Source organism: Maniola hyperantus, chromosome 5 (genome assembly GCF_902806685.2).
Source record: "Maniola hyperantus chromosome 5, iAphHyp1.2, whole genome shotgun sequence".
Lineage (NCBI taxonomy): Eukaryota > Metazoa > Arthropoda > Insecta > Lepidoptera > Nymphalidae > Maniola > Maniola hyperantus.
Window position 1 is genome coordinate 6,017,974 of NC_048540.1, and position 12,653 is coordinate 6,030,626.

Genomic DNA, 12,653 nt, shown 5'->3' on the forward strand with positions numbered 1-12,653 from the left:
TGTATGGGTCGATGTACAATATTTTCTACCGCGTACAGTACATAGTCATGGTAGAGCTTCTAATTCAAAATGGTGATTTTCTTTATTTGAATGGCACATAGGGGATTGCTTTGGCTTGAAAATAAATATTGAACCTAGTATAAAAAAAGTTTCATCACACAAAGAATGGTTATAATTTCTAACGTATCCAAACTTGCCTGGTTGATATAAATCACTAATAAGTACTTAGTACTTTATATGTTTAGCTTCTTCTATGTTATGTCCTGTTTAGCTTGCGTTTAGCACAAATGGCCACACTGAAATTAGGGCCGGTATCCACCAAAGCGGATGTGCATAGCAAACCGATCAGATTATTTTACTCATAGATGTGATAATTTATCAATAATTCTGATTGATCTGCTGAACCAGCTTGGCTAAGTGAATACCGGGACTAACATATATGGTATAGTATGCGATTGGTCGAGATGGCAATCGGGCAGGTAACGCGCCGTACACCCGCACAGCCCTCGCGCTAACCCAATGCGGAAGAGCGCGGGTGACGTGCGGGTGTGCGGGGCCTCCCCTCGCCATAAACCCCGATTACCGTCTCGATTCTCGACCTGTCGCGCACTATAGGTGTTTGTACACAAGATGAACTGAAATAATGTGTCCCGTTACATTTTTTTCACACAACATATTCGAAAAGTTCAGTGTGACCAGAAGAAAGAAACGCAATAAGCTTTACACATTCACATACAATCTATAAAATAAATAATCCCCTTTTAATTTCGTGCCATAGAATATAGTGCATAGCGCTTACTTATATTTAGATCATGTAGCTGCTTAGTAGATACGTAGTAGGTATAGTTTTGTATATAGTTTGGTTTATTGTTTCGTACCTAATTTAAATATTATGCACTTGTATTATTATTTATTACTTCCCATTAGTCATCATCATTTTCATAATTTTTAACAACATTATCATTTTCTCGTTTTTATCATTTGTCATTTTATTTTGTTTTACCACAAATTAACCTTATGTAAATACTTACCTATTGTTTAATATTATATTTATATTTCTGCTGTATAAACAGATGTAATTTGTATAGTTATTAAAATAAAAGGAGCAAACACGTAACATTGGTCTTTATTTTTAAATATCCTATTATCACAAATTATCCCTTACCTACTTATAACTTTTTATATTATGTACAAAAATATTTAACCTATAGTAATATTATAAATGCGATAGTGTGTCCGTATGTCTGTCTGCTAGCATTTTCGCGCCATCTGTTTAACCGATTTCGATTAAATTTGGTACAGAGATAGCTAGCATCCCGGGAAAGGACATCTTCGCTCTGGGCTGGTTATTTATTTGTAATGTTTTCTATTCTAATAATAAAATAGAATACTATATAATTCTTATGGTTATTGTAATTAAATACGAATTTAAATAATAAACACAAGCTAGGTATGTTAGTGAACAGACTTTACTTTTGATATCGAAAAATTAAAGAGTTCCCACGGGATTTTACATAACCTAAATCCACGCGGACGAAGTCGCGGGCACCATCTAGTATTAAATAAAATAAATCTGAATTACGTCATAAGAAATTTCGTTACTTGTTTTCCATTGTAGTAACACTTTGGACATACAAAATCTGGATCTGCAGTCTTATTGGCCTGCAAAAGAAAACAAACAAAATAAAATTAATAAAGCTTTAGTGACATTAATGTGTGTTAAATAAAGCTAGAGCTCATTTAAGCTGCACGCGCCATACGAGCTTTGTTACAGCGCTCAGCGTTTTGGAATAACTAATAAATAAAAATGCGGTGCATATTGTATAGTATGTACATAGGTGTTGGATGAGCGAACAAGTTTAGTAGAAAAAAAAACGCTAAAATAACTAGAATTTGCTGAGAGTTGTGAGTTGTGACTGACCCCTTTTCATTATTCACATTATGTTAGGAGTTTTCTTGGTATGAAAATGCGGTGGGCATACATACAACTTGACTAAGAGAACGAGACCTCGACTCTAGTTTAACAGTTTTATCAGATGTCAAATCAGGAGTGACGGTTTAACGTACTCTCCGAAGCACGGAGGAAACGAAGGGACCATATTCGGTTGCCCATCCAGTTACGAAATGGCAACAGCAACTAGGCCTGGACTGATAATTCCCATTTCCTGTTCAACCAAACAAAATATTATACAGTACGCGGCAGAAGGTAATGTACATCGACCTTTAGAAGGAGATAGCGGATTTGTAGATCGTTGTCTCTGTCGTTGAGACAGACAAAACGTGATATAGGTATGAGTGACAGAGACAACGCTTTACAAAAAAAAATGATATTCTAAAGGCTGATGGACATTATTTTCTGCCGCATACTGTAATTGATTTTTCTACAACTTGGATTACAACTTTTGGGTTTTATTCAAGCAATTACAAGCAAAAAGTCGTTTTTTTATTCCGTTATAAGCTAGTCCTTGACTGTGATCTCACCTAGTGGTAAGTGATGATGCAGTCTAAGATGGAAGCAGGCTTACTTGGAAGGGGTATGGCAGTTGTATTAAATCTGTACTCCTTATCGGTTTTTACATTTACTACCTTACTTACCATTATGCAATAATAACAAAAGATGTGGGAACATCCCATAACATGTGGCAATATAGGTTTCTCTGAACAACATGCACATGTGGTGTGTAATGTCATTGCTGCAACACTGCCTTTGGACGCTTGACCTGTGTGATTCCTCCACCACATATATTTTAACATTTTTGACATTCTTTGCCTCAAACCAAACATGTTGACTAAGGAAAGCACAGTGCCTATTAATTCCTGTAATTCAAATTAAATGTTAGGACAGAAAAGATACACTATGTAAATAATTTTATACCCATTTATTTTAAATTTATATGCTAATTATGACAAGTGATCTGGAAACCCACTAAGTTATTATCCCAAGAATACCCTTACCATTATGTGATTCGTAGTAACGGGTCACAGCTCACAACCCTCAGCAATGAGAAATATGATGCAGAGAAAGAGGACTTCATTATTTATTTCTTTTTTGAATAATGTACTTTATTTTCATTTATTTCAAAATATAACAGTACTTATATTAGGTACATTAAAGAAAATATATTAAAAGTCAAATATAATGCTATAATATTATCAGAAAATACTTATATAGATTTATATTTAATACTGATAATTATTAACTATAACTGTAAGCACATAAAAGAAATAGGATGGAACTGAGCTTAATTACTTGTGACGAGTACCTATTCTTGTAGTAGGTAAATCCAGATTTTTTATTTATTATACAGCCTTAAAAACACTACTTTAGGCATATTCTAAATTTAGTTTTTTTTTAACTAAGAAAGTAATTATGGATTCATGTTACATTTAAACTAATCTGACAATTACTTAATTTAAATTAACTTATTACTAGTGTCAAATGAGGTTACTTACTATAAGATTGTGCCACAGTAACTCCCTAGTCCAAGAAAAATCAGTAAGATCTTCTCTTGTCAGTTTATCTGCTGTCAATTCAAGACCTAGTATGAAATCAATAAGTGCCGGATGTTTACCACTTTGTATAAAGCGAAGAAAGTTGATTATCTCCCAGACCAACTGAAAAGTCTCCATTTTATTGAAAAAGTTCTGTATTTTCGTATTTGACGTGAAACTGTACATTGCCCTGTCTCTCATATATTTCAATCCAATAGTGTAAAAGAAGTACCAATATAATTTTCTTCTAGAAAAATTGTCAGTCTTGTATTTCAGAGACAACATTTGCTGGCCAAATGTACTTGATTTGTCACATACTGAATTTTTAAATATCCATGTCCGTATAAGTAGGTCTAGTTCAGGAAAAATTGGTTGCAATACACCAGGCTAAAACAAAAACAAAAGTACTTTGACACCAGTTGTGTTTACAAATGTAGGTAACCTTTAGTGCAACATATTCATATTTAGTCTATAAAATAGGTAAGCCCACTGCTTACCCATTGTAACCTAGGGCAAGTCTACTAATTAATCTTAGGATGATAAATGAAAAGTCTTACTTCAAAATATTTTGTTGACTGAAAAAATAAGTTTTTTAATAAGTCCTCCAATTCCTTATCTAGTTGAATGGAATCCAGCTGAAACAAAAAGTTATTTTGTAACTCAAATATGTTGTGAAATCCCAGGAAATTAGAAATGTTTGTGATTTAAACCAAAGCTGAAATTGTATTTTAAATCTTTATTAGATACCTGTGTAACGCGAGGTATGTATGTTATAGGCATAGTTTTATTTAAGGTTGAGAAATTAATAATATTATAATTTGATTAATAAAAATTGATAGGAATGATAAAAATTATCGAATACAAAAGTTAAAATTTCATTCACAAGTCACAACAAAAATTTTTTTTTCATTTGATGTATTTGACAGTTCTTATTTCTTATTCTTAGTCTGTGTCATTGGCTAATTTATAATGGATTCTAACTTTTTTGAGCCTTTTTTTCCAATGGATTTTTTTTAAAGATTAGTCCTTGCAACTTGTGTTGGTAATTGGTTGGTAACATTGAGATTTGACTTGTTGGCTTTGCTTGTTTGTAATAGGTTGGCAAAAAATATTACAAGAAAACGAATTGAATTCCCATGATTATGGATTAAGATTCGTGGAAATCTAGCGGCAATACTGATTTGTTATCTTAGATCAATGAACTGTGGTTACATGATTATTAACGTTCAAAAGAGCTAAAACCCAGAGCCATAAAGCAAGTTGAAAAAAAATGGCACGTCGTCTGTGATGGACATTGACAGTTGACAGCTGACAGAGTTCGTGTCGTGGTGTTTTCCACAGACTACAGTGTATAATAAACAGAGATTTAAGGCTCCCCCACACAGCCGCGTTATTATCGGTCGATAATATCGCATGCGTTATTACGATATCTGTTTTCAGGACATTTTGTATTAGGATAGTCATATAGTTACACACTGCTGCGATAATACGTCCCTACTTCCATTGCGGCGTTATTATCGCAGCAGTGTGTAACTACATGACCATCCTAATACAAAATGTACTGAAAACAGATATCGCAATAACGCATGCGATATTATCGACCGATAATAACGCGGCTGTGTGGGGGCGCCTTTATTCTCTGTGATTGAATTACTGTTATGGTGTTGAGTTTTTGTAAAGTAAAATAGAAATTGAAATATTTTTAATAAAAGAGAAAACCAATAACTTTATTGCACTCATTATTGATGAGAATGGATTCTTAACTCAAAGGTATAATTAAGGCGACGACATGGTTGTCTCACCGCAAAGCCCTGCAAGTGAAACCCAAACCGTACAAGCAAAAAAGAACAATATGGCGTCCAAACAAACATCAGTGGCAGATACAAGAGCTGATCTGGCTGAATTAGTTAAAAAAAAGGCTGAAGTCGCTGTAAGTGATTGGAATTTATAAGATTTTAAATTGAGTGGTAGGTACCTATTAAAAGTATATGGAATATGATGCTTGTGCAATTTTTAGGAAACCCTAGCTAACTTGGAACGCCAAATTTATGCATTTGAAGGATCATATCTAGAGGATACCCAGCTGTATGGCAATATCATCCGAGGATGGGACAGATACCTCACAACAAACAAAAGCACTAACTCCAAAGCTGATAAAAGAAATAGGAAATTCAAAGAGGCAGAAAGACTATTCTCAAAGTCTTCCATAACTTCAATGGCTGTAAGATTTAGTAGTTTAAGAATGTACATTATTTCGAAAGTATAAATTTTAATTGAATAATCATAAATTAATCCAATATTTAAATGCGTTTCTCATTTTAGGCTGTCAGTGGTCTTGTGGACCCTGCCGAAACTAAGAGTAAGTTATTTTAATAGAGCTATCCTAGTATTATTTTTTGCATTAATAGGCTAGTTGACACTTTTTTTAAGTAGGTCTTAAATGGTTGATATTTGTCCTATTAGATCAAAAAAATTAACACTATATTTTTTTGCGCCCTAAAAACCGTAAAACTTTAATTTAAAAATATATTTTTCTTAGACAGGTGAAAACACTGTCGGCCATGTTTGGCCGATAGATTATCTGTGCTCTGACGTCATGCATTTGTAAACAACAGCATAACTTCCCAAAGTTTAATAAACATGACTTCTATACTAGTTTACATAGGGATGACATTTCTTTGTTTACATATTTAATGACGTCACATTATGGCTGACAGCGTTTTCTGCGTTTCAAATAAAAATAAAAACTGTATTTTTTTAAATTGGATTTATATATCCATCCTGCGTTTTTAATAATTGTTATTGATATATTTCGTTGTCTTACGCAAAATACTATAATAAATAATCATTTATTGGACGAAATTAGATATGAGTCAAGTAGCCTATTAATATCGTATTAGTAACATGATATAATATTTAATTTTCAGATGAGAGAAATAGTGAAACAGAATCTCAAACTAATGAGGATTCTTCAGACACGCAAATCAGCACTGGAATGGGTATGGGGGCCTTGAATCATACAACAATACATGGTTCTACAGAAAGTATTGCCTCTAAACCTTCAGGAAAACAGCACACCAATGGGACTATTGAGAAAAACATCAGCAGTGCTCTATTAAAACAAAATGTTTCACAGAAAATTTCATCACAATCGAATGTGCTTCAAAAAGCATTTGGAAGTGACAGTAAGATGCTATCAGCTGTCGGATTAGACAGTAGGCCAGGCACTCCAAAAGACAAAGATGGTGGCAGTAGTTTAGTTAACAAAGGTGATACAACACCAAATTCATTGAAACATAAACTGTCAAATAGTAGCAATAACAGCAATATTAAGAAGAGCAACAACAAGAAAGCAAGACATAGATAAATAAAAACGATTTAATAATTCAATGAAAATATGAAATTGATAATAATGTACCTTACTACCTGCAGAGCCTATAGTATAACAATTATGCTTAACATTGTTAAAATTTTATTTAATGAATGAAATAATATGGATTAATAAAATTACATTTCAATTCAAATTTTTATTAATATTCATTTAGTTCATAACATTGGTTTCATAAACTATAAACTAAAATTTTGATCACAGATCAGATTGACTGTAGCATGTTGGCAGGTCAGCCAACTATTTTGGTTGATGATATATATTTTGTGCTAGTCACTTCTACTATGAATTGAGAGCCCTCTTAAGATTGTCTGTTTGAATCTTGATTCTGAAAATAAAAGAATAAGAATCTTTGAATCTGCTGCGCGATTGCGGTAGAATGACGGCTACAATGTCAACCATCGCAATCACCTCTGATTGGTCGATGCTCGCTCACTATTGGCTACAATGCATTGTTGCAACAAGAATCGCACAATTTCAGCCAATCACAACAATTGAGATTGTAATAATGATTGATGCAGCTTTTACGAAAGAACCTACTGGTCTGGATCTAATTTATTTAATCAAAATCAATACAATGAATACTCACGTTTCAAAACATTTGGTAAATCTCGAATTGGGCCACAATACCTCACACTGATATAGTATAATATTGGTAAGAATGAAATAATCCCTGCACAACTCAAAAATACATATTCTGGTGTTCTTCTCAGGTTACAACAATTAAGGGTTTTGCTCCATATTGACCTTGTAGCATTCATCTGAAAATTAAAAAAAAATGAACTGTTTAACCATAAATCATAATCAGCTGTTTATTAATATTTAAAAAGCTACTCACTAAATCTACAATATCCATACAAACACTGTCAACACCAATAGAATCTGCACTTAAAGTTTTATAGAACTCATCTAATCGTTCATAGGACTGCATGCAAATGTTGCAAACTTCACTACTATTAGGAACCATGTTACTATTGATGCAATCTATTGTGTCATTGTACATTTTATGAAAATGTTTCGTTTCATTTTTAAGCGAGGGCTTTTCCTGTACCCAGTCAAAACAATCTGCAATCAATAAAATACAAATTGTAGTACAGTTGTAGTCAAATTCATATTGCTGCATATACAAGTGCAAACAATTTAGTAACAAAGTAATAATATAGAATGCGCTTAAAATTCTACATATCGAATTATATATTTTGGAAGACTATTTTTAGGGTTCCATATCTCCAGACAAAAAAGAAACCCTTATAGGATCACTTTGTAGTCTGTCTGTCTGTCTGTCAAGAAACCTACAGGGTACTTCCTGTTGACCTAGAATCATAAAATTTGGCAAGTAGGTAAGTCTTATTGCAGACATTCGGGAAAATCTGAAAACCGTAAATTTGTGGTTACGACACAGAAAAAATTAGTGTTATTTGTTGTACAATAGTATGGTACCCTTCGTGCGCGAGTCTGTCTTGGCACTTGACCTGTGATTTCCTTCTAAAGCACCTTTAACTTATCTACAGTGCTTGGCAGATAGCTTGAACAAATGAACTGGATCAATTATTTTTAGATCTAGGCAGACAGAAGGTGTGAGGGGATTTCTATAGTGCATGCAAAACAAGTTGTATGGACAACTGTCTGTATTTATAACATGAAGGTTTGCAAGATATAGGTTAAATACACAAACAAAACAAAAGGTTTTTGTGCAGTTATATGCATCATGTTCAGATTTGACTACTTGGAAATAGAAGTCAGAACAAAATATAAACTAAAGTAAGGCCAACAAGACAAGATAAAATATGCAAACAAATTAACCATGACTTACATGCAAAAGTCAGATACCTGTCCATATTTCCCGTACACAATAATGTAAGTTTGTTTACATTCTTTATCTCGTCTCCTTGGACTTACTTTAAATATCCAAAAAGAAACATGAGTAACTTATATACCGACCATTACAATTGCCCATGTTCCACACATTCAAGATGTTGTCATGATACTGTTGCACTGCATTTAATCTATCGTGAGATATGAAAAAAGATCTGCAGTTTGTCCCATTCACAGTACTCAATAACTCTTTGTATTTGTCACGGAATTTCACATAATTTCCAACACACTTTTCGCAGAGGGTTACAGGGCTTGCGTTTATTATTGAACATAGTGTGAAATTAGAAGCATGCTGAGCAAAATCTTCCAAAATCTTGATGCACTGATCCGGATATGGGAATGGGAATATCATGTATCCTTCGCCATTGTAATTTCTGAAAGTATTTTATATGTGTAGTATTTAAATATATTAATAAAATGAAGATATTCTTCGAAACAGATCATTAATCATAATAATATAATATTATCATCGAAAAACTTACAATTTAGTCTGCAAATGAATGTTGTTTTGATGATTTGCTTTTAGTCTATCGAAAAAGCATATTACAATTATTATTAAATAAAACTTGAACATTTTCACCCGATAAACAGAACCACTTTCATATATTTACAAATTAGTACTCTGCTGTGAGAATCAAGAATCACAGATCACTACTAGCTTTGTATAGGTACTAGTCCACCGACCAGAAATAAAAGTACCTACTCTAGAACAGAATCTTTTTCGGTCTCAGAATAAGGACTGTTAGAAATAGCCCTATTGTGACACTTACTGTTAGAGCGAGATAGCTAAATGCATTTAAGCTCTTGTTAGAACGTGACAAAATAATTATATTTTATTCTTATCACCGCCAGCCACTTTTTTTTGTTTGTCAAAATGTATTTGTACGTGAATATTTGACAAACAACGTGAAGTGTAGAAGGAATGACACATAGAATGACATTTCACAAGTAAGAAAATCTGCTTGAGCGAGAGGAACTGAGGGGGCCACGCTAGTTGCAAATCTGGACATATCTGTGTTTTCGGTGAACAGAATTGCTAAGAATTTGCGAATTTGGTAAAAGCACAGAGCAAATAGTAAAACCACAAGTAAATCCGAATTCAGGCAGGCGGTCAACGAGTATATACCACTGCAGGCGATGGCGAAGACCGAAGTTTTCGTATAGCAAAATTTTTGTATGAAATGGATGACTGAAATGGCTACAGCAGCAACCACAGATTATTAACTCACAAAATTTTTTCTCTTTGACTCATAGAGATACCTACAAGCTTTGACTGTAATGATTGGCTGTAATGATTTCTAATAAATTAATACTCTGTGGTCATAAAAAGTCATTCGGAAATCGGACCAGAATATTTTCACAATTTTTTATAAATAAATGTAGTTTCCAGTACTTTCAGCAAAATAACTTGTGAATTCATAGTAGAACTGTGTAATTAGTGACATAATCAAGCAAATCAGGCGCCAGGAAAAGTAGGTATATTTATGGTAAAACTTTGTGTAAAACTTCTTAGTTTCGGTTCGGATTACATACTCTTTGTCCGAATTAACTGGTCTGGTCTGTGGTTTTAAGTTATGACGTTTGATTATTATCAATTGGTCTGTGATCTTTTATTTCTGGTCGGTGGTCTGTGATTATTATTTTTGTTTACAAAGTCCCACAACAAGATCAATGATCAATAGCAGCTGCAAAGAGAATATAATCACTACGTTTAGCAGCTGAATCAATAAGGTGTAGGCACTGCTACATTCTTTTGGATATAGCTTTAATTTCTAGAAAATAAAAGGAATTATGGAAGTGGCAGAGCCAACGCCTGAAGCCTTGCAGAGAAAACTTTATTTCTTATTAGAACAGTTGCAAGATATGGCACGAGAATTGTTACCGTTAAGTATCTATAAAGTTCTGGAATACCTAGCATGAAAAGTCATAATTTAAAATGCTGAATGCTGTCAGAATCATTAATTATTTTAAATAAACAATTCCATATTTTTAGAAAGTATCAGATGAGAGTACCCATTGAACTTTTATCAGGACTGGCAAATTGTCTCTTGAACGACACAGTATTTGAAATAGTGAAAGGATTGATGGAAATACAACATGTAACAGAAAAACACTTATTTCAACAAAGATTGCAAATAATCAATAATCATGCTTGTAAGTTTTATTTTCTTTTGTATGATTTTTTTTATTTTTGAATGATTTTAATGATGTGATTAGTTGTGGCAAACCTTTAAAGACCCTAAGTTAGCCCCATTCTTGTAACAATGTGATTCTTCAAATTACCTACAGTATGCGGCAGAAAATAATGTCCATCAGCCTATAGAATGACATTTAACCTTGTAGCCTTGTAGTTGACTCTGTTACTCATACCTATATGACATTTTGTCGGTATCAACGACAGAGACAATGCTTTACAATTCTGCTATCTCCTAAAGGTTGATGTACATTATTTTCTTCAGCATACTGTACTTATTTCCTTGTTCAATCAATATTTAAAAGAATAGTCTAATGTTCATGTTTTTCATTTAGTGGAAATACAAGAAATGGTCAACACAACACAAAGCCCAGAGCAAATAGAAATCAAAAGGAATATTTTGTTTAGAAGACACAAGGAAGAACTTAAGCAGACTGATATGAAATTAGTAATCCAATTAGATCAAAAAGTAAGTACCAACCTATAGTATGCGACAGGTTGAGATTCAAGATGGCAATCGCGCTCCCTTGAAATATCGGACAATGAAAACGCAGCTGTGTGCAAGGAATCGGGATGCATTATTGCAATAACGCATGCGATATTATCGACCTATAATAACATGCCTGTGTGGGGGGCCTTAAATATTTGTATGGCGCGGAAACAAATATTATTTTGTGTGCAGTTTTGGTGAGATTTTCATTATGCATTGGATGTTTCGGTAGGTACTATTAAGGTACAATTTATCTACGTAACTTTTAGAATGATAATCGTAGCTATAAGCCAGGTACAAAAACACAAGGGTGAACCTGACGTCAGAATGGCCGGTGTATGAGATTCTTTAATTATTATTTAATTGATCAAGGTACTAATTATCTTAATAAAGGTACTAAATAGTACAATTTCGGTACAATTATTTGGAAGATATTTCATCAGTTTTCCAGGACCTCACCGGCCATCCTGACGTTCGATGTGCTAAGTCAGTCCAGCTAAATCAGCCCCCCGATTGTGTAAGAATAACCAGTTCTATCGCAACCATCAAGAAATTCTGCCCTTTGATTGGTTGATTCGCTGTTTACATTTTTTCACATCCATCAAAGGGCAGAATTTCTTGACGATTGCGATAGCCATGAAATGGTTATTCTTACACAATTGGGGGGCAGTTCAGTCATGGTGTGAAGGATTAACCAACATACAAACTTTCACATTTATAACATGATTAGGATTAGTTATAATTCTAGTGTATTTTTTAATTTATTAAAAGCATATGCCTGGGAAGGCATTAGTTTCCCAATTCACTTCATGGTTTGTTTAGTCTGTTGTTGTATATGTCTGTTATTATTACCTCTTTTAAGATTCTGACTAATTAAATTTTTCCAAAAAACAAATGCTAATGTGTAATCATTTTAAATATTTTAATTACAGGTAAGTGACCAACAGGACACTTTAGAAAAAGCAGGGGTCCCAGGATTTTTTGTTACAAACAAGCCAATAGAAATAAAAGTGCAGATGTATCTTTTAGATTTTATATTAAGACTGAGTAAAATGGATATCCCACATGTTTAAATACATTTTTTTTTATTATATTTTTATGTAGTTAGTAAATTACTTAATAGTTGATAAATCCATTCCAACTATGTACCTAGCAAAGTATGGAGTAAGAGCATGAGTGTTGCAATAATTTACGCCCCGAAATTAATTAATCAA

General features: G+C 33.3%; 4 protein-coding genes across 5 annotated transcripts; 2 read left to right on the forward strand and 2 right to left on the reverse strand.

Annotated features, from left to right (window-relative positions):
* Positions 1-1,110: 1,110 nt before the first annotated feature.
* Positions 1,111-4,519, reverse strand: Pex2 (peroxin 2). Its single transcript, XM_069498468.1, has 5 exons — positions 4,240-4,519; positions 4,050-4,127; positions 3,454-3,879; positions 2,596-2,817; positions 1,111-1,662 (listed from the first exon to the last, which is right to left on the reverse strand). The coding sequence occupies exons 1-5, from the start codon at positions 4,270-4,272 to the stop codon at positions 1,579-1,581; spliced, it is 843 nt and encodes a 280-aa protein (XP_069354569.1). The 5' UTR covers positions 4,273-4,519; the 3' UTR covers positions 1,111-1,578.
* A 605-nt stretch (positions 4,520-5,124) lies between these two features.
* Eaf6 (chromatin modification-related protein EAF6/MEAF6) lies at positions 5,125-7,010 on the forward strand. Its single transcript, XM_034968662.2, has 4 exons — positions 5,125-5,422; positions 5,510-5,713; positions 5,815-5,851; positions 6,420-7,010. The coding sequence occupies exons 1-4, from the start codon at positions 5,282-5,284 to the stop codon at positions 6,857-6,859; spliced, it is 822 nt and encodes a 273-aa protein (XP_034824553.1). The 5' UTR covers positions 5,125-5,281; the 3' UTR covers positions 6,860-7,010.
* Positions 7,005-9,411, reverse strand: LOC117982312 (osteopetrosis-associated transmembrane protein 1). The gene is made up of 5 exons (XM_034968666.2): positions 9,238-9,411; positions 8,822-9,129; positions 7,719-7,945; positions 7,470-7,641; positions 7,005-7,208 (listed from the first exon to the last, which is right to left on the reverse strand). Exons 1-5 carry the CDS (start codon positions 9,327-9,329, stop codon positions 7,150-7,152), a joined length of 858 nt encoding a protein of 285 aa, XP_034824557.2. The 5' UTR covers positions 9,330-9,411; the 3' UTR covers positions 7,005-7,149.
* A 677-nt stretch (positions 9,412-10,088) lies between these two features.
* On the forward strand, positions 10,089-12,534 carry gdl (gonadal protein gdl). Of its 2 annotated transcripts, none has more exons than XM_069498471.1 (4): positions 10,089-10,227; positions 10,749-10,909; positions 11,285-11,418; positions 12,372-12,534. In XM_069498471.1, the coding sequence occupies exons 2-4, from the start codon at positions 10,759-10,761 to the stop codon at positions 12,510-12,512; spliced, it is 426 nt and encodes a 141-aa protein (XP_069354572.1). In that variant the 5' UTR covers positions 10,089-10,227; positions 10,749-10,758; the 3' UTR covers positions 12,513-12,534. The 2 variants fall into 2 exon arrangements, with proteins under 2 accessions (XP_069354572.1, XP_034824568.1); XM_034968677.2 differs by lacking the exon at positions 10,089-10,227 and adding an exon at positions 10,386-10,638.
* The last annotated feature ends 119 nt before the right edge of the window (positions 12,535-12,653 follow it).